The 24808-nt window shown below is 43.7% G+C and overlaps 1 protein-coding gene across 2 annotated transcripts in view; it reads left to right on the forward strand.

The window, feature by feature from the left end:
* RNF224 (ring finger protein 224) overlaps window positions 1-24808 on the forward strand; it is a 171418-nt gene that overhangs the window by 126342 nt on the left and 20268 nt on the right. The window contains exons 1-2 of one of the 2 annotated variants that reach the window (XM_069241338.1): window positions 386-675; window positions 22109-22279. In XM_069241338.1, the coding sequence (XP_069097439.1) occupies window positions 22170-22279 (110 nt within the window). In that variant the 5' untranslated portion in view covers window positions 386-675; window positions 22109-22169. Of the gene's footprint in view, window positions 1-385; window positions 676-22108; window positions 22280-24808 lie in introns of those variants that run through there. The other variant, XM_069241339.1, reaches the window with a different exon arrangement.

Here is a 24808-nt window from a genome sequence, read left to right on the forward strand (position 1 = left end):
TGCAAATGAAGGGTCAGCAGACATTTGTGCATTAAGAAAATGCTCTTCATAACCGCTGCTATTCCTAGGGAACAGGAATACCTCAAACAACACGTCCAAGCCTGCCCGGGGGGACTGGAGCAAAACAATTAACATTATGAGCAGTTCGGTTATCCTTCCCCAGTGGCACCTGTAGATTCAATAACTGCTAAATGTCATGTATGAACCGTTGAGATAATTGAATATTAAATAATCCTTGGAGAACGTAAAGGGCCCTCTCGGGTTTCGGGTCCTTTGTGCGGCCAGGCATTCTGTAAGCCAATATTTCTGCGGATCCTTCCTTATGCCGGTCACAATAGCCGAGCTGGGCCTGTAACCCGAGCCTGCTATAATTGCGCAGGCGAAACAGACAGTGAATGGGGCCGGGCGGCGCCTCGTACAGTACGCAGCTGCCATGCCCTCAGCTTGCAGCCCCACCGGTACCGGAGCCGCCTCTCCCCGGAGCTCTCTCTCGACGCACTCCCTGGGGTCCGCTGGCCGGAGAGGGTTCTTGGAGATGCACCGCTGGAGACCTTAGATGGAGGCTGACTAAGCTGCGACGGGCTCCGAGGCCTGCACTAGAAAAGCGATGGCTGCCGACAGGTGTGATCCGGTTTCTGCTCGCTGCCAACACAGCGTTCGACGCGGATGAGAGAGGTGAGCCGGTACTGCGACGGCGTCACCATAACCGAGCGGAGCAGCGCGCGCTGTTAATAGGTGGCGTCATGAGTGACGTCATGAGATTCTTTAATTTAGTTCTTGCTGATTTAAGAATACACTCCATCATGCTCATTAGTGAAACTGCTGAAAGTCCATAGGCTGCGCAGGTCTTGGGGACATGTGAAATGGTCCAGTAACAGTTCTTCACGTATAGATAGCACCTGTTGTCAGTCAGTGAAAGCATAAAATACGAGCTAGGAGGATGGGCAGACTCCGTTGATTCCGTGGTACTAAAAAAAGTTAGCGTGTCAGATGCAAATGTACCAGAAATTAAAGAACTTCAGGCGGTACTGACTGCACTGTAGGCTGTTAGGTGTTCATGAATCTGAAACACCACCTTCCTGTTAGCCCTTCGTAGTATCGGACATTACGGTGGTCCAGTTCTCCATATTAGAGTGTTCCAGTCTTGGGCACTATATTATGTTATATTGCTTCAGTCCTTCATACAGTGGGATATTGCAGTCTTGTTATTCTCATTGGTAATAATTACCTGTGTAGCACACTATCTATAATTAGTGTGGAATTGCCCAGCCTGCAGTATGGCTTTCTGAATGTTTCCATCGCAGACAGGAGTGTCATTTGGTTGCGTGGGAGAGGTGAGGTCAGTAGGATAATTGTTTCGATTTAATGAGTAGCGGGTTTTTGTTGGCGAGACTGCACCACATTATCTATGTAGTTCCTCAGTTGGTACAAGAGCCCTTTGCTTGGCAAGTGTGGTAAGTAGCTGTCACTAGCAAGTGTTGATTGATGCCGCTGTATATTTATAATTCTGTCTTAAAGGGGGCATCTGGCGATTGTGTACATCTGAAAACCCCAGATGAAATCTTCAAACACAGCAAGATGAAAGAGTACCTGTTGTTGGTGATTCTTAGAGGTGCAGAACTGGGAGAAGAGAATTGTTTAAATCATCCCACGTAACACCTTTTTTCTCTAAACATCCTTAAAAAAATCCCTCCTCCTAGAGCTTAGGATGCAACAGGGGCAAAGCTGCCATAGGTGCGCCAGGTGTATGCACCGGGGCCCATTGAACGCATATAATATTAAAGGGGCCATTTTCCTTTCTTGAACCAGGCCAGTGGCTTCCTTTCTACGCTGGCGGGATGGATTATTGAGGATCAGCTTTCAAAAGGGGAGAATGTTGGACAGCAACGGTATTATGCAGCCAGAATAAGAATTCTATTTCCATGCTTGAGATTATGTTTGTTATGTTTTGTTCTATAAAGGGCTGTGCAGAGGAGTAGTGCTACAGAGTTTTGGATGATGCTAGCCTCTGGTCTTGTCAAAATAGTTTTTTACTCTACACTGTAAACATATTTAATGTCTGATCCAGGCTCCTTAGAGGGAAGCGAGGCCAGTCTCCGACATCTCATAGATATTCACCGGCCTTGGGGCTGAGTGGGACCACCCAGAAGGATTGGGGGGTGGGGGGACCTGAAGAGTTGGGCCCCCCTGTGCTGCAGAGGCTTCAGGGGCTTGCACTATTCCCCTGCTAGGAAGGAGTTTTGGTGTGTGTTGTGTCAGGTGTATTGTGACACCCACTTGTACGGCACATCTCTTCTGTTGATAAAGTGTTCAGTGAGAGATTGCGATACTGGTGAGTGCATTTGAGATCCTGTGACAGTCATTTAAGGTATTTGTAAGCTGTGGTGTGCGCTGTAAGTGAAGTCCAATGGCAGTCATTTAAGGTATATGTAACCTCTGGTGTTGCTGTATACATACTGTTGGATTAACCTGTGAAGCACGTCAAGGAAAGATAGACACAGGGCCTAGAATTTGGCGGATGGAGACATCTGCCAAAAAGCAGCAGATGTCATTTTCACATTTTTTTTTAGTGTGTATAGAAGTCTATGTACATTAAATAGGGTGAATGGGGCGTGAGGCATCTGAAAAATCTAAAGCACCCCATAGTGTTGGCAATTAATGTCCCTTCATACAGTGCCTTGGTCATTGACACCCACACCTCTGTCCTGGATACTGTAGGAAGCTCAGTACCTTCAGCCCTTGACGCTGTAGGATGGTATACAGTTCAATCCTTGATACTGTGTAATGTTATAAGGTTCAGCCCCTGAGGCTATTCAAGGTTATATTGCCTTAGTCTTTGCTGCTGGGGGAAGTTACACTGCAGAATGGTGTAAGATTCAGTCCTTGACACTGTAGGTTGTGATAAGGTTCTGCCCTTGATGCTATACCATGGTAATTGTGTTAGTCCTGCTGCTGTAGGATGCTACATTGCTTCAATCTTACAGTACTCCAGTTCTTGACAGTATAGTGTTAGCATTTCAGTTTCCATAATATACAATGTTGCAGGCTTTCAGTCCTTGATGATGTAGTTTGTTGCAATGCATCAGTCCTTTACACTGCAGGATAAAGTAGGAATTCGATCTTTCACATTGTAGGATATTAGTGTTCCAGCCCTTGATTCTGTAGATTGTTACAGTGCTTCAGTCATTGATACTTCACTGTGTTACAGAGCTGCAATCCGTATTCCTGTAGTATGTTATGTTTCAGTCTTTGATACTTTAGAATGCCACAGAGCTTTACATACAGATTGGTCATGTAAACAGGAGACACATCATGAAGTCCATGGTACTGTCAGCTGCCAAAATCCCGGACATGCATGTTGCACCTTGTTCCTAATGATGCAAAATGTATCAATTTTACATTTGTACATTCTGCCCGAATGCTGAATGTACATATTGTATTTAGTACAACACACTTGAAGATGACCTTCCATTGCAGTGTGTTTCAGCTTATCAGGAGTATAAAAGACCAAATTCTAGCACAGAATGTTGAGACCCAGCTTGAGACTGTTGCCAGGTAATTCCGTGGGCTGAGCAGAATCTAAGGAGACTATATCCGAATCTGGAATGTGCATATTGTGTTTTGTCCTTCACCCTGAAGATATATTGTGTGAAACAGGTTGTACTTCAATGAGGAGTCTACACTTTGAGTTATGCCACATTTTATCTTGCATATTGCGTGATGTTGAGGTGCTATAAAGACGGCATATAGACTGTGCATATTATCTTGACCATTCAATCTGTAGGTGGGTTACAAAGCTAAACATATAGTATATGCTGTGCTGCTACTATACAGAGTGCTTGATGTCAGTTTTTCCTTCTCACAACCGTAAAGTTGAAGGGACCACTTCACAACATTAAAGGAGATATTTTATATGTTCCCTATTGACTGAGATGATGGGAACTAGGTCTGAGATGGGAAGATGGTCTCCAAAGTCTCCTTTAGACTGCAGGGCAGAGAAGATGGACAGTCAGGGCTTAGCTCAAAGGAGGCTGTGTGGTGCTTGAAAGTAAGTACAGTATGACACCCTTATCACAAGCCCAATAAAGATGTAAATGATCATCCAAAATTGCTACTTAGTTAAAAGACAAAAGACTTTAATAGCATTTTAAAAATACACCTATGGTAAAAAAATAATAATAACAAACAGACAGCAGGAAGTCATAAAATACAATGAAACCAAAGTATCACAATGGGTAGACAAATTGTACTAAAAAATACTTTTGACTATAAGGCATGGATGACAGTCACTGTGATGTTCATAACTTTTTCACAACTATAAGAATTGCAGTCCTCTGTCATAGCAAAAAAACAACAATGCTATCCCATAAGAGAGGATCTGACTACCATTTCTCCTGCCAAAAATTATGAGTCCTACCTTGCTCACTAGTTGATTGCGGACTGATAATAAAATTCCAATCAGATCACAACATAAAGACCTTGTCGGGGGATAACTACAACAAAACATTGACAAGTTGACTATAGTTTTTTGTGTTTATGTTTTCCATAGTCCTGCTTTGTGTCTCGGTTAGGGTTAGGGTTTTCACATTACTTGAAAAGTTGGATATCTTATTACCGAAAGGAACTAACCAAATCCGATCTATTGCTCGAAAGAAGGGACTTTTTTTTATTTATTTCATTTTTATTTAGTTTCTTCTTATACAGCACACATTTGATCGGCAAGGAAGGCTGGCAGAGTAAATCTTACTTTTGCATCATGAAGGCACAAAGGATTAAAAAATACAGCTAATTACTGTAGGAGGCTGGCCTGGCTTGTAGTGTGTACCAAAGGTACTTACACCCTGTGCCAGGTCCAGTTATCCCTTATTAGTAGAATAGAGGTGTTTCTAGCACCTTAGGATGATAGAAGGTAGCTATGGCAAAGCAGCTTAGGCTGAACTAGGAGACATGCAAAGCTCCTACTATACCACTTGTATCATATGCACAATATCATAAGAAAACACAATACACAGAGTTACTAAAAATAAAGGTACTTTATTTTTATGACAATATGCCACAAGTATCTCAGTGAGTACCCTCAGTAAGAAGGTAAGTACTATACACAAGCTATATGTACACAAACCACAAATAGGTAAGTAAGAGTCATAAAAGTAATGCAAACAGTGTAGAATTACAATAGGTTGCAATAGGCAAGCATAGGTATAGGGGCAACACAAACCATATACTCCAAAAGTGGAATGCGAATCACGAATGGACCCCAGACCTATGGGAGCTCGTAGAGGGTCGCTGGGACTGTAAGAAAACAGTCAGGGTGTCCAAGATACCCCACCCCAAGACCCTGAAAAGTAGGAGTAAAGTACACCTACTACCCCAAGAGAGCACAATAGTCGTGATAGGGGGATTCTGCAAGAACAACCAACATCAGCAGTACACTGACAACGGATTTCCGGACCTGAGGACCTGCAAGGCAAGGGGACCAAGTCCAATAGCCGTGACAGTGTCCAGGGGGGCAGGAGCCAAGGAAACCCCAGATGAAGGTGCAAGGAAGCTGCCTCCGGATGGAAGAAGCTTGGATTTCTGCAAGAACGAAGAGGACTAGGAACTTCTCCTTTGGAAGACAGATGTCCCACGGCGCGATGAAGGTTGCAGAAGTGTTCCCACGCAGAAATACTGCAAACAAGCCTTTCTAGCTTCAAGGGTCGCGGTAGAGGTTTTTGGGTGCTGCTGAGGACCAGGAAGGACCAGGATGTCACCACTTGGAGGAGGAGAAAAAGGAGGTGCTCAGCAACTCAGAGAGCCTTCACAGAAGCAGGCAGCACCCGCAGAAGTACCCCAACAGGCACTTAGAAGATTAGTGAACCGGAGTCCATGTGAAGTTACAAAAGGGGGTCCCACGACGTCGGAGGCCAACTAAGAGGGTTGTGCACTGCAGGACGGAGTGCTGGGGACCCAGGCTAGTATGTGCACAAAGGAAATCCTGGAAGAGTGCACAGGAGCCGAAGCAGCTGCAAATCACGCTGTACACAGCTTTGCAGTCTAGCGTGGGGAGGCAAGGACTTACCTCCACCAAACTTGGACTGAAGAGTCGATGGACTGTGGGAGTCACTTGGACAGAGTTGCTGTGCTCTAGGGACCACCCTCGCCCGGATGAGAGGGGACCCAGAGGACCAGTGATGCAGTGTTTTGGTGCCTGCTTTAGCAGAGGGAAGATTCCGTCGACCCACGGGAGATTTCTTCTGAGCTTCTGGTGCAGGGTGAAGGCAGACTACCCCGAGCATGCACCACCTGGAAACAGTCGAGAAAGCCGGCACGATGAGGCGCTACAATGTTTCTAGTAGTCGTCTTGCTACTTTGTTGCGGTTTTGCAGGCGTCGTGGAGCAGTCAGCGGTCGATCCTTGGTAGAAGGTGAAGAGGGAGATGCAGAGGAACTCTAGTGAGCTTTTGCATTCGTTATCTGAAGAATTCCCCAAAGTAGAGACCCTAAATACCCAGAAAAGGAGGTTTGCCTACCAAGGAAGGAGGATTGGCTACCAAGAGAGGTAAGAGCCTATCAGAAGGAGCCTCTGACGTCACCTGCTGGCACTGGCCACTCAGAGCAGTCCAGTGTGCCCCTAACACCTCTGTTTCCAAGATGGCAGAGGTCTGGGACACACTGGAGGAGCTCTGGGCACCTCCCCTGGGAGGTACTGGTCAGGGGAGTGGTCACTCCCCTTTCCTTTGTCCAGTTTTGCGCCAGAGCAGGGCTGGGGGATCCCTGAACCGGTGTAGACTGGCTTATGCAGAGATGGGCACCATCTGTGCCTATCAAAGCATTTCCAGAGGCTGGGGGAGGCTACTCCTCCCCAGCCCTTCTCACCTATTTCCAAAGGGAGAGGGTGCAACACCCTCTCTCAGAGGAAATCCTTTGTTCTGCCTTCCTGGGCCAGGGCTGCCTGGATCCCAGGAGGGCAGAAACCTGTCTAATGGGTTGGCAGCAGCTGCAGTGGAGACGCCAGAAAGGCAGTTTGGCAGTACCCGAGTTCTGTGCTAGAGACCCGGGGGATCATGGAATTGTCCCCCCAATACCACAATGGTATTGGGGTGACAATTCCATGATCTTAGACATGTTACATGGCCATGTTCGGAGTTACCATTGTGACGCTATACATAGGTAGTGACCTATGTATAGTGCACGCGTGTAATGGTGTCCCCGCACTCACAAAGTCCGGGGAATTTGCCCTGAACGATGTGGGGGCACCTTGGCTAGTGCCAGGGTGCCCGCACACTAAGTAACTTTGCACCCAACCTTCACCAGGTGAAGGTTAGACATATAGGTGACTTATAAGTTACTTATGTGCAGTGGTAAATGGCTGTGAAATAACGTGGACATTATTTCATGCAGGCTGCAGTGGCAGGCCTGTGTAAGAATTGTCAGAGCTCCCTATGGGTGGCAAAAGAAATGCTGCAGCCCATAGGAATCTCCTGGAACCCCAATACCCTGGGTACCTCAGTACCATATACAAGGGAATTATATGGGTGTACCAGTATGCCAATGTGAATTGGTAAATTTAGTCACTAGCCTGTAGTGACAAATTTGGAAAGCAGAGAGAGCATAAACACTGAGGTTCTGGTTAGCAGAGCCTCAGTGATACAGTTAGGCACCACACAGGGAACACATACAGGGCACATACTATGAGCACTGGGACCCTGCCTGGCAGGGTCCCAGAGACACAAGGACTAAAACAACATACATACAGTGAAATATGGGGGTACCATGCCAGGCAAGATGGTACTTTCCTACAATTACTACATATAAAATATATTGGTATCAAAATATGAGAGAACAGTACCAGTATACGCAAGAGTTGCTATAGGACCTCTACTTAAATAAGAGTCTAAAAATGACAAAGTTATTTGAGATGACGAAAGGAAACAGAGCAAGGAGAGAGGGCTGAATACTAAAGGCATGGATAAGCTTCTAGTATAAATGGCAGTGAAAACTGAGGTCAGTAAGAAAACTGACAGAATAAGCCTAGAAGACATAGAATGAATTCTGCCTCTCAGAATATGTACTTTAAGTTTTGTTTGTCGAAAAGAACAAGGAAGGGGCGTGTTTCACATGAGTTGTCACGGCAAGCCATATTTCAGGGACATTTCCAAAAAACGGCCATTTTAGAGTTTTTTTCTGTCTGAAATTTGTGACTTTAAGAAATAAAATTGTTTTGTTTTTAAGAGGCAAACATCCATCAGAGATTTTAATTTCAGGTACAGTGCTTTTCAAGTGAGCCAGAGTGGTTTTCAGATAGGATGTAATTGAAGTGGTAGCTATTTGTGAGAGGTTAGAACATGGGTGATGTGTCCATTCTTTCCAGTGCAGGAGATGAGGTGGTTCTTCAAGTGAAAAAGAGCATAGCTACAACTAAGAGGAGGAATTCAGTTTTTGTGTATTAGGTTTTAATGCCATTTTGGTCATCATGACTTTATCTCAGTGATGCAGCTGATAGATGTATGAATGCACTTTATGGAATTTATTGTCAGCTATAGTTGGGTATCATCAGTATCCATGTGAAACAAGATGGCTCTATTTGCAGCATAACACCCAGGAGGTTGGTGGGGGAGAAGGGGCTGCCGGGGACCCTAGCAAACTCAAGAGGGAACTTTGAGGAGACTGAGAGTAAATTTCCAGTCTTCACACACTGCTATTTGTTAGGTACGAGGATAATCATTTCAAGACTGTGTTATCTTGTTACCTAACCTCCCTGGGTATATTCAGAAGATATCAAACCCCCACGTGGCAATGCTTTGATAAGGCAAGTAGATTCTATAAAACATGGCCTTCCCTCAGCAAGACAGTCATACCGTGTTATCAGTACTTTTGAGAAGGGTGTTTTCACTGCTGTGTCTGGGGCAGAAGTCAGATCGGAAGATACGCAAGATTTGTGTTTTATAGGTGAAAACCTCAATTTGCTGGAAAGTGGGGAACTGTGATATATGTTATCCTGTTAATGGTCCATGTCTGGTGCTTTTAGGAGTGGATAAATGTGGTAAATGTTTAGAGGGGAAGGAACTGATCTATGTTCAAGAGACAACTGCAAGAAGTGGAGCCAATGTGGAATGAGGGCTCATGTATGATTATTAGAGAGGAGGGGTGGAATGGGGTCTGCTGAGTATTAATGTTTATCTTAATACCTTTGAAGTAATAGGGGTGAAAGCATTCCAAGAGACTACATATTTGGGTACAAAATACTTCCTATTGTCCGGAATAGGGGTGTGGTGGGTCTCTACTATGATGTCGAGTTGGTTGTAGGTTTTTGGTTATTCTGTTACATTTAAATTCTAGTTACTACCTGTACTTGTGCACAGATAGGCAAATTCTGGGACTCCCTTGTGTAACAGGTTCTGGTACCCAGATCACGGAGGATGGGCATTGGCCCTCCTGTCAGACTAGCGCCTTAGTTTGCAGTTAGGAGCTAATCTTTCATTTTTTAATAGGAGTGATTAACCTATCATGTAAACATAGCTAAGCAATCAAGTGCAAGCTACTATGACAGGTGTTCTTAAATCTAGGACTACATGTATCTCATAAACCCAATATTGACTTATAGTTGGAAAATATCAACCCTCTCTTGATCTATGCTGCTGCTCACTACTGTCAGGTCTGGCGTATTCAGGTTTCTATAGTTTGGTCGCTGTCCCTTATCATATTAAGGATCTCGTCTTTCAGTTTAAAATAAACACTTTGGCAACTTTATCTGCAGGAAGGGGTATTTTCTTTATTGCTTGCAAGAGCAACCTATATATCAGTTACCAGGCTTCTTTTTGTAAGGGTACAAACAGTTTTAGGTACAATATGAAGGTCACAGATACGTGAGAAAGGAGAACAAACCTCTGTTCATATCAGAAAATTGAAAACATATGCCCTTTTATTAAGTTAAGAACTATGTAACAGCATTCAGAAAGTCACGTTTTTACGTAAAATAATACAGTGCCTCCTTAGGTTTAAGATTGTTTGTGAGGCACTTGTTTGACCTTTCGTTGTAACATGGTACCATTATTGCGTGGCACCTCTTCCTATCCTCATGGCCAACTGCCCTGCCGCTGATCATTTGGGAGTTGCCAGAGTATAAAGGAAAGAATCCGAAAATTGCTTACGTTTGTTTTGTTTTGCATTATAAGAGCATTTTCTGTTTCATTCAATTTCAGGGCTTCCTGAGGATTAGTAGACTGGTCTTTGCTTGAGGGAAGTCCTTGTCATTTTGGAGAGTCAGCTGAGAGTGCCAAGAGATGTGAAGAATTTTGTAAAGGAATGATATGTTGAAAATTCAGTGCTTAATTTGCGCCGGTGGTTGCAGGCGGTGAGTGCCAGCACCTATTTTTGTGAATAGGGGCTTATTTTTCATGATTAGTCTTTGACTTAGAGCCAGAGAGAGGAACGCAGAAAAGGGCGAAATAAGGAGGGAGAGAAAGGAAGGAAACTGTGACAAGGTAGAAAGCAGGGATGCAAAAGAACATTTTTTAATGAAAAAAAAAAAAAAGAGTCAGAAACTGTATGGTCAGGAGGTGGAATAAGGATGCGTGAGTTGTAATGAAGACATGGCAGCCTTGGCCTTCTGCAACTCAGGTATTCGGCAGAAGAAGGTAGTGGGCTCCATAATGTATTTTGGGCCTCAGTACTTATTTTTTTCACAAACTAAGGGCTGCAAAACTCCTTATAATTGAACTTACAAAGATGGAATAGTCAACAACAGCTCCTGAAGAAACAATAATTAGAAATAAAAAATAACTCTGTTTGTGAAAGGTGAATTGACAGTTCATAAAGCAAATCATTCAAACCTCATCTGAGCCAGTACATAGATATACTTAAGGCTCTCCTAAGTGCCACAATGAATTACAAAGTGATATTTTGATAGGCTTTAGGAACAAGAATTGTTAGCAGATAATTTGTTACAAAGCAAGAATAGTTCCAATGATGTCAACACTTGACTTTGAAAACAGAATGTCTGTTCTGATCCTCACAATTAGAATAAATTCTGGAGATCAAAACAATACCCGAAGAGAATAATAATTAGGATTAGTTTAGCTTCTGACTGAGCTCTCGTTTAGAATGTTTTGGTTATGCCGCAGTAGTGCCTAGAAGCAACAACTAAAGATATTACAACTGTACTAAGATTTTGTTTTATAGAAAATATGTAACTTCTGGTTACATGGGTGCTCCTTGCAAGAAAGTGGATTATTAATTGCGTGGGCTCTAGTCCACCAAAAGTAATAATGTCACTAATCTGTTAGGTCCAGGCAAAGGTTTCAAAAGTTTAAATCTGAGCTCAGCCCCTGGGACCTGTCGCGTAGTGCAAACAGGCTTAAAAACAGACTTAACTTAGTGAAAATGTGTAAACATTTAGAAGCACCAAAACACAGTGCAATATGGATATCCCACTCCAATTTTTAATAATAGAGGGCAGAGCAATCACCACTTATAGAGGTAAATGTAATAAATCAAATAACATAAAAATGAAAAAAATCCAACAAGGAGACCGGAAATATGAATTATTAAAAGAGAAAAAAGTGGCAAGAAAAAAAAAACAGTAGAATGTACTGTTACTGTTCGACTGAGGCCATAAATATGATTTCAGGCTGACTTTGATGGAGCACGGGTCAGATACACCAAGCAGGTAAATCTGGTTAAAGATTTTACCTTGTGGCTGGGTCCCAGGAAATCCTCAAGCAGGGCGAGGTTGCAGGCTGTATCCAAAGAAGTCCACTTTTGGATGAGGTTCTGATAAAGCTGTTGGTTTTGGCATGAAAAGCTCAGCGTGGGAAGAAAAAATACTTTGACCCAGAGAGGTCCTCTTGTCAGCCGGATACTTTTAGCGTCATCGCCTGATCAAGATTTCCACCTTCAGATTTAGTCTGTTTTGTGGAGCATACATTTCTCCAAAGGGCCAAGGCCCTGTGGAAGTAGTGGTGACAGTCACCGATTTTCCCTGATTGTGTCCACAATGTGAGGCAGGGAAAATCTAGCATGGCCCCTGATGCACAGGTTGAAACCTCCCTGCTTATTGGGCCCTTTGTTTAGAGAAAATCAACTCAACAATAACGTTTGCTAACCAGACTCGTTAAACATGTGCCCACTAGGTAAACACGGTTGTGAAGGGACTTGCTACCACAGTGCCTCCCTTCACTGCTTAGAGATCCCCGCCATGCAAATAGGGATTTCTAAATTGTACAGATTGTCTATTGCCAGGATTTAAATGATTGTGTGTGTTGAAAATTTGGCGTTGTAATAGTTGGAATAATGTTGAAAATGGGCACCAGTTATGAAAAATATATGTTTTTTAGCAGTTGTGGCAAACACAAGCAATCAGCAGTGCTCGTTTTTTCCACTGGTGGGGAGGATCTGGCACCTGCAAAGCAATTTCAAAATTCTACTGCCCCCAAGTTTTGCTGAGCACAGTGGCCCATAGAAGTCTGTCCTATTTTTGTGTTTTACTCCATTCCCGTTGGGAAGTGATGCCACCCTCAGTGAACCTCATCTTTTTTGGGAGAAATATTACTCAAACATCAATTGCAACACCACCTGGCCCTTCTCTCGTTTTACCAGTCTATCTACTGTCATAGTAAAAGCTTCACTGGACGCAGTAAATAAACAACGTAACAGGGTCCTGCTCCAGTCTGTTTGCCATGTGTAATTCCTTGAATTGGAAAGGTTTAACATTGTGCCTGAAACCGTAAAGCTAGGCACTTTTCCTTCATTTCATAGGTCCTTATTTGATTCTACAAACACATTATTTTTCTGTGATTTTTTCTTTTTTAGCGGTAAACAAGGCATTGATTGGTTTGTGTCCTTACTTGTTGAGAAAGTGGAGGACCTGAAGGTGAATGTGAAGTCAGAGAATCAGGTTGTGAGAGGCAACCGTGAAGGCTAAGCAAGATGTGGAGAAGGTGCATTGCAATTCCAAACCCGTACTAGCAAAGGCAGTGGATCTGCCCTTGCCCATCTAGAACATCTCCAGAGTGATGGTTCCAGCATCATTACGATATAAGGAAACAGCAAGTGTTGTTTTTTTTAGACCGCAATGAAATATTCGAAACATATTTAACGGTAAAAAATGCCACCTGTAATATAATTTGTTACTTACAGTGCCTACAAATGGTAAGAGTAGGGCACCTAGCGTGGAATCAAACAATGATCCATAGCATTATGTTCTGTGCATATTAGGTTTAAATCACAATTACCCCGTCTAACTATTTTGTATTAAGGATGTACACAAAGTGTATCAACTGTTACAGGGTACATGCTATGTGTAACTTATATTATAAACAAGGTAAGAGTTAAGCTGATAATAAAGGCAGATTGTTTTTAAGGTGACCGTATAACTTACAAAAAACAAAAAATAAAAACCAAAATGTTAAAATTGCTAGCAGTGCAAAACGTTCACACTTACCTAGAATTCGTAATGCAAAGAAGCATACTGCACGCAGTTACTGATTACTGCTCCCAGAAACAAGAGCTTGCACATTAACTTCATTTCCAACTTTGTCACACCATAAGATGAACCAAAAAGCCCACTAGTGTTGAGACATTGCACACTTTGGATATTCAGCCAAATTCTAGACTTTGATGCTGAGGCAAAATGGTATCACTCCACATAACTGACATTGCAGTTACCAAATGCCTGCTGTGTGGTTTACCCAGTGCTTAATTTGTAAATTAAAACGTGCCGGTGCTCAAACCCCTCCTCTGAAACACGCGGCTGCTGCATTTAAATATGCGAGCACGGAATACTGAGGCAGCGTAATCCTGAAGCCATCTCGGGCCACTTCAATCTATTTAAAGCCACTCCCTGCCCCTTCAGCTCAGTCTGGCAGCTTTCTGGTTTCTACCTTTGTGATGCTTTTTCGTTTTTCTCTTCCTCCGTCTTTCCCATATGTGTCTTTTGCTCTCAGCAAATGCTTGAGGCAGAAGAATAAGCGCCGGACCTGAAAAATAAGTGCCGGTGCTCAGCACCAGAAACAACAAGCACAAATTAAGCACTGGGTTTACCCTAGATAAGGATGACTTTCCTAACCAAGCCAGTAGCTATACATCACTGACCCATTCCAGCTCTGCATGTATGCTTTCCTGTGGGTTGACTCAATGTCTCATTGACACTCCAACAAGCTAATAGCTAAAGTCCCAAGCACCTTTCATATGTAATGTCATTTTCATTTGTATAAAAAACTAAGGGCCAGATGTGTGATTCTGGCCCATTGCGATTCGGTAATTGCGATTTTTAAGAAAACGCAATTACTGACTCTCAAAGGGCCATGTATCACATTTGCGAATCGGTAATTGCGATTTCTTAAAAATCGCAAATGGAATTACCGAATCGCAAATTGCGATACTGGCCCCATTCGCAGCTATGGGCCTGTTGGCTCATAGCTGCAAATTTTTTGCATTTCCTAAATTGCGATTTATGAACCAGAAATTGCAATGTGGGAAACGCAAAAAGGCAGGGTGCTGGGGGCCTAAGGCCCCCTCTCCTGCACCCCAATTTTTTTTTTTTACCATGTAAAGTACACACATGCCAAAAGGGCATGTGTGCTTTACATATTAAATTTAAAAATGCAGTTTTACTGCATTTTTAAATTTTGCACCAGGTTACCACCTGGTTGCAGACAATGGTATTTTGCATGTGCAAAATACCATTCTGTGAAAAATCGCAATTTGCGATTTTTTGCAGAATTGCCTTGCGACCTGGATTTTGCAAATCGCAAATTGCGATTCGCAAAATCCAGGTCGCAACGCTAAAAATCGCAGTTTTTGCGATTTCCATTTTGTGGTGTGCGAATGCCTTTGATGCATTGCAGACCACGATTTTGCACTCGCAAACGGCCGATTTCGCCGTTTGCGAGTGCAAAATATTTTGATACATCTGGCCCTAAGTGCCAGATCCCTGGCCAGGAGCACACTGCAAATTGCACCATCCATTTTACCTGCCAGCGGTTCCAGTGACAGTACTAACACAACTACTAACCACCACATTCCTACAACTGTGACAATTCAGACTTTTCCATTCCCCCAAAGCAATAAGAATGCATGGGTATTAGACATTTTAATGTATATTAAATTAATAAGCAAGCAGTGTGCTTATCTTCAAATTAGACAGAAAACGCCACCATGTGGCAGACAGTCATCAGTGTCAGTGTTGACAATTGAGTGCTGGTCCTGAGCACCGGAAACCACCAGCTCAAATTAGGCCCTGATTTATGTGATTAATTATTTTTGCAGTTACATTGGGCTATTGAGACTGCTGGAAATATATCCAGGCAAGTCCTAAAAAGGGAACAAAACAGACAGTGTGTGTCTCAGCAACACTATAAGCATCAAGTAGCCAGTCTTGGTTAAAAGGGGTTCCTCCTGATTCTGCCACCCCTATAGTGACATAATAAATGAAAGGAAATCCAGTTAGGGTACATGATAGGCTGTTGTGAAATACAAGAAGGGCGGTAAATGGGTCTTTTTCAGGAGTGCAAATGTGAGCACAGCCAGGGGAGTGCTTCATGTTTTATCGGAGTCAGGCACAATAATTGTATATTTAAATCTCTGTAAATCTCTTGGGTTCCCCAATCTCAGATGTGAAACTGTTTGACTATGCTTCTCGCATTCATGCTTTTTGTATTCATATATTGATTCACTCTTTCATTATTGTAAGGAAATGCCTCCTTGGCATGGTTACCCCCTGACTTTTTGCCTTTGCTGATGCCAAGTTATGATTTGAAAGTGTGCTGAGGCCTGCTAACCAGGCCCCAGCACCAGTGTTCTTTCCCTAAACTGTACCTTTGTCTCCACAATTGGCACAACCCTGGCACCCAGGTAAGTCCCTTGTAACTGGTACCCCTGGTACCAAGGGCCCTGATGCCAGGGAAGGTCTCTAAGGGCTGCAGCCTGTCTCATGCCACCCTGGGGACCCCTCACTCAGCACATAAACACTGCTTGCCAGCTTGTGTGTACTTGTGGGGAGAAAATGACTAAGTCGACATAGCACTCCCCTCAGGGTGCCATGCCAACCTCACACTGCCTATGGCATAGATAAGTCACCCCTCTAGCAGGCCTTACAGCCCAAGGCAGGGTGCACTATACCACAGGTGAGGGCATAGGTGCATGAGCACTATGCCCCTACAGTGTCTAAGCAAACCCTTAGGCATTGTAAGTGCAGGGTAGCCATAAGAGTATATGGTCTGGCAGTCTGTCAAACACGAACTCCACAGCACCATAATGGCTACACTGAAAACTGGGAAGTTTGTTATCAAACTTCTCAGCACAATAAATGCACACTGATGCCAGTGTGCACTTTAATGTAAAAATACACCCAGAGGGCATCTTAGAGATGCCCCCTGAAAACATACCCGACTTCCAGTGCGGGCTGACTAGTTTTTGCTAGCCTGCCACACACCAGACATGTTGCTGGCCACATGGGGAGAGTGGCTTTGTCACTCTGTGGCCAGTAACAAAGCCTGTACTGGGTGGAGGTGCTTCTCACCTCCCCCTGCAGGAACTGTAACACCTGGCGGTGAGCCTCAAAGGCTCACCCCCTTTGTTACAGGGCCACAGGGCATCCCAGCTAGTGGAGATTCCCGCCCCTCCGGCCACTGCCCCCACTTTTGGCGGCAAGGCTGGAGGAGATAATGAGAAAAACAAGGAGAAGTCACTCCTCAGTCAGGACAGCTGAGGTGACTCTGACTTTTAGAAATCCTCCATCTTGCAAATGGAGGATTCCCCCAATAGGATTAGGGATGTGACCCCCTCTCCACAGGGATGAGGCACAAAGAGGGTGTAGCCACCCTCAAGGACAGTAGCCATTGGCTACTGCCCTCCCAGACCTAAACACACCCTTACATTCAGTATTTAGGGGCTCCCCAGAACCTAGGAAACTAGATTCCTGCAACATAAGAAGAAGAAGGACTGCTGACCTGAAGCCCTGCAGAGAAGACGGAGACGACAACTTCTTTGGCCCCAGCCCTACCGGCCTGTCTCCCCACTTCGAGAAAAACTGCAACAGCGAAGCATCACACAGGGTCCAGCGACCTCTGAAGCCTCAGAGGACTACCCTGCATCTAAAAGGACCAAGAAGCTCCCGAGAACAGCGGTCCTGTTCAACAAACCTGCAACTTTGCAACAAAGAAGCAACTTTTAAAGACCACACGTTTCCCGCCGGAAGCGTGAGACTTTCCACTCTGCACCCGACGCCCCTGCGGAAAACCAACACTACAGGGAGGACTCCCCGGCGACTGCGAGCCCGTGAGTAGCCAGAGTTGACCCCCCTGAGCCCCCACAGCGACGCCTGCAGAGGAAATCCAGAGGCTCCCCCTGACCACGACTGCCTGCTTCAAGGAACCCGACGCCTGGAAACCACACTGCACCCGCAGCCCCCAGGACCTGAAGGAACCGAACTCCAGTGCAGGAGCGACCCCCATGCAACCCTCTGCCTAGCTCAGGTGGTGGCTACCCCGAGGAGCCCCCCCCTGTGCCTACCTGCATCATTGAAGAGAACCACGGGTCTCCCCATTGATTTCTATTGAAAACCCGACGCCTGTATGCACTCTGCACCCGGCCGCCCCTGTGCCGCTGAAGGTGTACTTTCTGTGCCTGCTTGTGTCCCCCCCGGTGCCCTGCAAAACCCCCCTGGTCTGCCCTCCGAAGTTGCGGGTACTTACCTGCTGGCAGACTGGAACCAGGGCACCCCTATTTCCATTGAAGCCTATGTGTTTTGGGCACCACTTTGACTTCTGCACCTGACTGGCCCTGAGCTGCTGGTGTGGTAACTTTGGGGTTACCTTGAACCCCCAACGGCGGACTACCTTGGACCCAACTTTGAACCCTGTAAGTGTTTTACTTACCTGTGAACTTAACAATTACTTACCTCCCCCAGGAACTGTTGATTTTTGCAGTGTCCATTTTTGCCAAAACTGTACATGCTATTGTGATAATTCAAAGTTCCTAAGATACCTGAGTGAAATACCTTTCATTTAAAGTATTGTTTGTAAATCTTGAACCTGTGGTTCTTAAAATGAACTAAGAAAATATATTTTTCTATATAAAAACCTATTGGCCTGGAATTGTCTTTGAGTGTGTGTTCCTCATTTATTGCCTGTGTGTGTACAGCAAATGCTTAACACTACCCTCTGATAAGCCTACTGCTCGACCACAATACCACAAAATAGAGCATTAGAATTATCTTTTTTTGCCACTATCTTACCTCTAAGGGGAACCCTTGGACTCTGTGCACACTATTTCTTACTTTGAAATAGTATATACAGAGCCAACTTCCTACAATTATCTTTATGTCAATTTATTTATTTTGAATTTTTGGGTTGAACCTGTGCGGTTCCGTACCCTGCTGTTATGTGAACATAAAGAGCCCTATGCCAACAATATGACATGGATCACAAACAACTCAGCAACAGTCAGAAGCTGCATGCTTTTCTGGACAATAGACTGACATACTGAGAAAGCTGTTGTTTTATTAACCTTCTGATTGTTTGCCACTTTCCTGCCCATGGGCTGGTCATTGGTGATCCTTGACATAAGCCCTAATTGCCTTTGTGACATCCAATTCTTATTTTATTGATGTATGCCTATGATCAGGTTGCTACTCTTTTGGCCTGAAGAAGAGCCCCCCCCCCCTAAATAACAGACAGGGGTCAAAACGTCGACCTATTGGTCTTAATCATGTTTGCACTGGATTCCGGACACTGAGAAATCCTAAAATATGTGGGAACTGGATTCTGTAATTTTAATAGTGTCTTGACAGTTTTGAGCCAATTTTACATTTTGCCTACTGTTTTGTGCTGCTGTGTTTTGTTTATACGTCTATTTTTCTTCTGCACTGCACCTCAACTTGTAGGCACATCTTTACTTATTACAATTGTTGGGATCAATCGACGATTGATTAAATCACTACCTTTACAATTTTGTAGTACAATAATTGTGTTAGCAGCGCCATTGAGTCAGTTAGTCCCTGCAAAAGTACTTTCAAGTTTTCTGTAAGTGATTCCTACAACAACTTTGTTTTGTATATATGGTGTTTCCATATTTAATCAGATGTTTGTTTAACAAAATGTAATAAAGGAGCCTGTCAATCCCCTGTTTTTTATAGTGTATACCAACGCTGTGTATACCAACGCTGACACCACTGAAAAGACAATTTGGGTACAGTCCCCAAAATAATTTGTTTTCTCAATTTAGCGAAGCTATTTTGTCATCCAGCACATGCATCATTGTTTCTGCTTAAATGAAAGAAATACTGAAAAAAATAATTAAGAAACAGTTAGATATACATGAAATTGAGTTTCTACTCTGTGAATTAATGTAAGATAAGTAGGACACACCACCTACATCTCTAAATACTTCGTAAGTAAGTAACTGCACTTACATAGTGCTCTTTTCCAGTCAGCTGCCTCTAGACACTTGTGAAAGTTGCATGTGAATATAAGAAGCTTGAAAATGTCTAGCTCTCTCGCCTACTGTAAAACCCATGACTAAGACAGTTGCCTGGCATCAATGGGAACCAGTGTATTTGAAAAAAGCAATGTTATATTCCCAAGCTGGTGCACGCTTGTGCAGAGGTGGAAAAGTTGTGAGTATTCCTTTTAGAACTTATTTGTGGAATGATCTTGCGAAGAAAGGTGGTTCTCTTGATCTTCTTGGATCCCCACATATTTCTAAAACAGCGAGTGGCCCTCATAATCTTTTGATAAGTTTGTCTAATTACTGAGTAATTAATAAAAGAGTTGAACTGGGACAGAAATTAAATCCGGGCAACAAACTAAAAGCTTTCTCTTTAGTGAATGAGATAGATAAAGAAGTGGTCCGTGTTATATTGGTGACGTTTTAAACTTGTAAAGACATGATGCATTCTGCAGTCCACATAGTAAGAGGAATATGCCTCTAAGGATTGTTTTTGTGTGTCCCTTCTTGTACAAAAACAATCCTGCCTAAATCCTGCCTGTAACACAGGCAGTATGGTGTAAGTGTGCCTGCTTTGGCCCTAGGCAGCATACACTGCACTTGCCCAAGGAGAGATAATTTTTCCATAGCTTTGTAAACAGAGCATTTCTATCCTCATATTTTCACACAACATAGCTCAGCAAGATGTATTGCTCATTGCGTTGCCTGAAGGAATCGTAAATCTGCCTCAAAATTCTCATGCAATTTCAACCCCACTAGAAGTTTATAGAACGTGGGTGCAGTTAGCTGCAGTTCATGCATAACAAAGCTTTAAAACTCTAATTAAATGTCTCACAAGACTTCCTTAACGAGGAATACAACAAATGTGCCCTTGTTTATATATGTTACATCTTCTGTAGAATAAGTAGGGTTTTCTTATTACCGGCAACTGAACTGCTTGCTTTGAAACATACTATTGTTCACCACGACTTTAAAATGAAATTTAGATTTGATTTTCTGCTGTTAGCAAACTGTCCAGTAAACTGGTCAGTCGTCTGAAGTTGTCATTTTTGCTGCGATAATCCATTTAAGACAGTGTCACACTGTTTGCTGTTCTATCCCCTTTATAAGAAAATTGAAAGAAGAGGACTATTTGAGTATTTTGCGACCTGGTGGTTCACAGTTATTTGATTGCTCTTAGAGTAGCACATTTTCCACCTTCCCTGTACTGACCTTTGCCATCAAAATTTTTGCTAGATCACTGTTACTGTAGAAGGTCATTTATTTATTTATTTGTATAGCATTGGTGCTTGCAGAGATGGCCAATTTTGTAAATGCTATACCTAGCTTAAAAAACCATAACAAGAGTGAAGCTGACTTTGGGTCGCTTGTGATCCGGTTCAGGGAGGACCTGGCCTGGCAGTTCAGACTGGACTGTTCAAAGGAGGAACATGATCTATACTGATTTGCATATGGATGTGTTCAAACTGAAGTGGCATGGTGGGCAAAAAATGATGGAGTGGGATGTGGCCCGAACCGTTGCCAGTGACCGAACATTTGAATCTGGTTGATTCCCAGAAAGATTTGGTGTTTGACTAATACACCGGGATGCCAGAATGATGACTGTAGATCTTCATCTGGTGCCACTATTCCTTTTCCCCTGGGCATGTACCCCACACGTCCTTTAGGAGAGCTGTCCTCAACTTTTGATCCACCTGCAACAATGAACCAACATCCATAAACTATCACTGACCTGTCCTCTCACTCATTCCCCTACTGAAATATTGTAACCAGACTCATTAACTTCCATTCTATAGATGTTCGTTTGACTGGCTACATAATTTGCTTGCAGCATCGAATATTCATACATGAGCAAACAGTCTCATTGCAATACAGTATAAATCCTCATTTTGGAAGCTTGTTAAGAAATGTCACTGATTCATGTTTATTCATTGTCCGTTTGCTATGTCTCCAGTTGAACCTATGCCTAAGCATAGCCCTTCTGTTGACAGAAAAATATCTGGTGTTAGCTAATAACTCAATTCAAAAGTAAGAGGATTAGAATTTAGTTTGTGTCTTAGTACAGTTCACTTTGAGGAGGCTGACCTGTCGTGTAGTGCACGTAGGTGGTGAGTAATTAACACTGTGACCATTAGTAAATAAGGAATCTTCATCAGTTCTGACAGTTTATTCCCACATCCACCAACATTAAATGTGCAAATGCATATAATAAGGGACTGCAAATTTTTGATGCACATCCTTGGATATATTCTTGTTGTAGAGGCACCTTTTTAGGGCGATACATACTGTATCTGCTTGTGGTGCGTGAGAAATCCTCACTCTTGCTTGGTGTGGAACAGGAACTCTTCTCTAGGTCATGAAGTTCTTGGTGGGTTTGGGAAGGGAAATTATGCCTCAACTATAGAGCATAGTGGTTCTAAAGCACCCACTAACAAGTGGCATGTGGATGAAAAGAGATTACAGATTACTTTGTATTGACCCGAGACATATGTGGTAAGCCAGAGTCAATAGTTGACACCTAGATATGAAAGGAACTTGCTCCTTTTGGGTTTTAAGTTTGATTAACACTATCTATGTAGATTTGATTTTCAGTAGTGAAGCACAATCAAATGCTCTACTTCATGGTGCGGCACACATTTGTTCACACACTTCTCTAACCATTTTTTTTTTATTTCTACAAGGCCGCTGTGTTCAAGCATGGGCACCTCTTCGGTAGCAGCAGTGGAAAACATTTAATTCATCATGCACAGACTGTCTCACCAGCAGTCTGTAAGCAGCGAAAGCAGTGGAGGTGCTCGGTTAGTGCTTCACCGAAAATGTGAGCCAGGAAGCAGAACCCACCTGCAACTCAAGTGAGTATAAAACCAAAAAATGTGTATGCGAAGCCAAAAGGAAAAAGGTTAGAACCTCTGCATATGCGTTTCTGACTTACATTTTAGAATTCAATTGCAATTGTGAAAATTTACCCAATCGTGCGCCATACAAGCAAAACATAATTTGTAGACCCTGAGTAGGACACATTTTTACTCATTCTGTGGATTCCCTGAAAAATTAATCATAGCAAGTCAGTTATAAAGGGGACCTGGGGTCTACTCGCTATATGACACAAAGTGTCATCATTCTTATTTTTGGAAGGTCTTGGTATGAAACTGTACAATATGCAGAAAAGATTTTCGAGGATTATGTCAAACTATTTCCAGGACAAAATGTGAAATTTTAAACCCAGGTACAATTTTAGCATCAGCCTATTCCTCAAAATCAGATGAGAGGGTCTGATAAAAAATTGTCTTCGAGAGTTTCTGTTAATGGTTTACCTGAAGATCAGGTGATTGTGGCTTGATCATATCTTGGTCTTCAGTTTCTTTCACTAACCAGCTTTCAGAACTTGCCATCCTTCTCGATTTGTGAAGCGTGTTCTCGAATAGCTGCTGTTGGTTTTGATTTAGGCATCTTCCTGGGGAAAATATGTTGTGATTTAGGACCCTGTAGGACCTTCCAGATTTCTTATTTTATTTGTGTGCAACAGAGGGACTCTTCAGTCTCACTCTTGAGTTCACTAGATAGTTGACTTTCTCCAGGGTAAGACAGGTCAGTGGCGGCCCGTCCTTTAGGGCGGAGGGGCCACGCCCCCCCACCCCATGAAGAGTGTCTTTCAGGCTGAACAAAGGTCAGCCTGACAGACACTCTTCATGTTCAGGTCAGGCAGCCAGGAGTGAGCCATGCGTGATTTGCGCAGACTCCTGGCTGCCTGAGCTGAACTTTGCTGGCCTGAGGAGATCACAGCTCCTATGGGCGTGACCTCCTCGGCCCAGCAAAGGTGCCTCGAGGCCCTCCCCTGGGTGACGAGGAAAGCGTCACCCATTGACACTCTCCCTGGGCGCTTCAGGTTTAAGCCCTGAAGTGCCAGGGCGAGTGTCAATCAGTGACACTTCGTCACAGAGTGGGGTGGGGTCAGCAGTCTCACTTACTCCATCCCACTCTGTGACGAGGCTGGGACTGCTGCCTTCCCTCATTGGCTGACCTAAGGGCCTAAGGACCTAAGACACCTTCTGCGACTCGCTATGGGGTCGCAAAGACCCACCTCATAAATATTTATGAGGTGGGTTGCAGTTTGCGACCCCATAGCGAGTCTAGGCAGTCACGGGGATGGTGGTCTGCTGAAGACAGCAGACCACCATGTCCGTGACTGCTTTCTTAATAAAGCGGTATTTTTTTTTTCTTTTTGCAGCCCGTTTTCCTTAGAGGAAAACGAGCTGCAAATAGAAAAAATACCGAAACCTTTTTGTTTCGGTTTTTTTCAGAGTAGGCAGTGGTTCATAGGACCACTGCCTGCTCTGAAAAAATATTTTTGTTTGCATTCACAAAGGGGAAGGGGTCCCATGGGGACCCCTTCCCGTTTGCGAATGAGTTACCATCCACTTCAAGTGGATGGTAACTGCGAGTTGGTTTGCGACCGCTTTCGCGGTCACAAATCAACTCTACATCGCGATGCGGTCACAAATAGGAAGGGCACACCCCTTCTATTTGCGAGTTGGAAACACATTTTGCGAGTCGGTTCCGACTCGCAAAATGTGTTTCTGCATCGCGTGAGGCCTTTTGCGCCTCGCAAATGGCGTTTTTTGCCGTTTGCGAGGCGCAAAAGGCTTCCTACATCTGGCCCTAAGTCCTCCAGGGTCTGCTCAGAAATATGCTCCTGCACATGAGGATACCTTTTTCTTTCTTTTTTTTCTTTTGCAAAGTTAGTTTACAGAGGAATTACCCAACGGCAGTGTCTAGAACAAACAGGCAATGACACTCATCTTTTAGCATATAAATAGACTTTATTGGGAGAAAAAATGAAAAGTGCAAGGTCATCTGTCAAGCCCACATTAAGAATAGTTTTGCAAAAGATGTAATCTCTTCATAATTTGACCCTGGCAGCAATTTAATTTGGCAAGCCACAGTGCTGGCGCTGACTGATGTACTTAATTGCCAAGGTGGGAGGTGAGATGAGGTGTATTCTGGTCTGATCTTCTGCCTCATGCCAGGCCCATGACATGAGTCTTCCAACTTGTGGAGAAGATTTCAGACTTCTAATGAATAATTTTAATGTTTTAAACTGTAGGCCATGTGCAGTGAGCCATAGGTGTTAGTTGATCGAGCCTACATCAGGTTGTATCTACAAGAAGCACTAGCAGCCCCATTCAGAGAACTCTTCAAGGCCTCAACTAGGGTCCCCAGTCATGGGTCTTGGCACTGCCTTTGTCCTTGATCAAATCCGTGTGAACTAGCTTCTCTTCTTAATATGACTTACTGTTTAGCACCCTTTTGGAGTTTCAGCCTCTTCAAGCTGTATCAGGCAAGAGGCTCAGGACCTACAACATGGTTTCACAGTTGTCTGC

Source organism: Pleurodeles waltl, chromosome 6 (assembly GCF_031143425.1).
Source record: "Pleurodeles waltl isolate 20211129_DDA chromosome 6, aPleWal1.hap1.20221129, whole genome shotgun sequence".
In the NCBI taxonomy this organism is placed as follows: Eukaryota; Metazoa; Chordata; class Amphibia; order Caudata; family Salamandridae; genus Pleurodeles; species Pleurodeles waltl.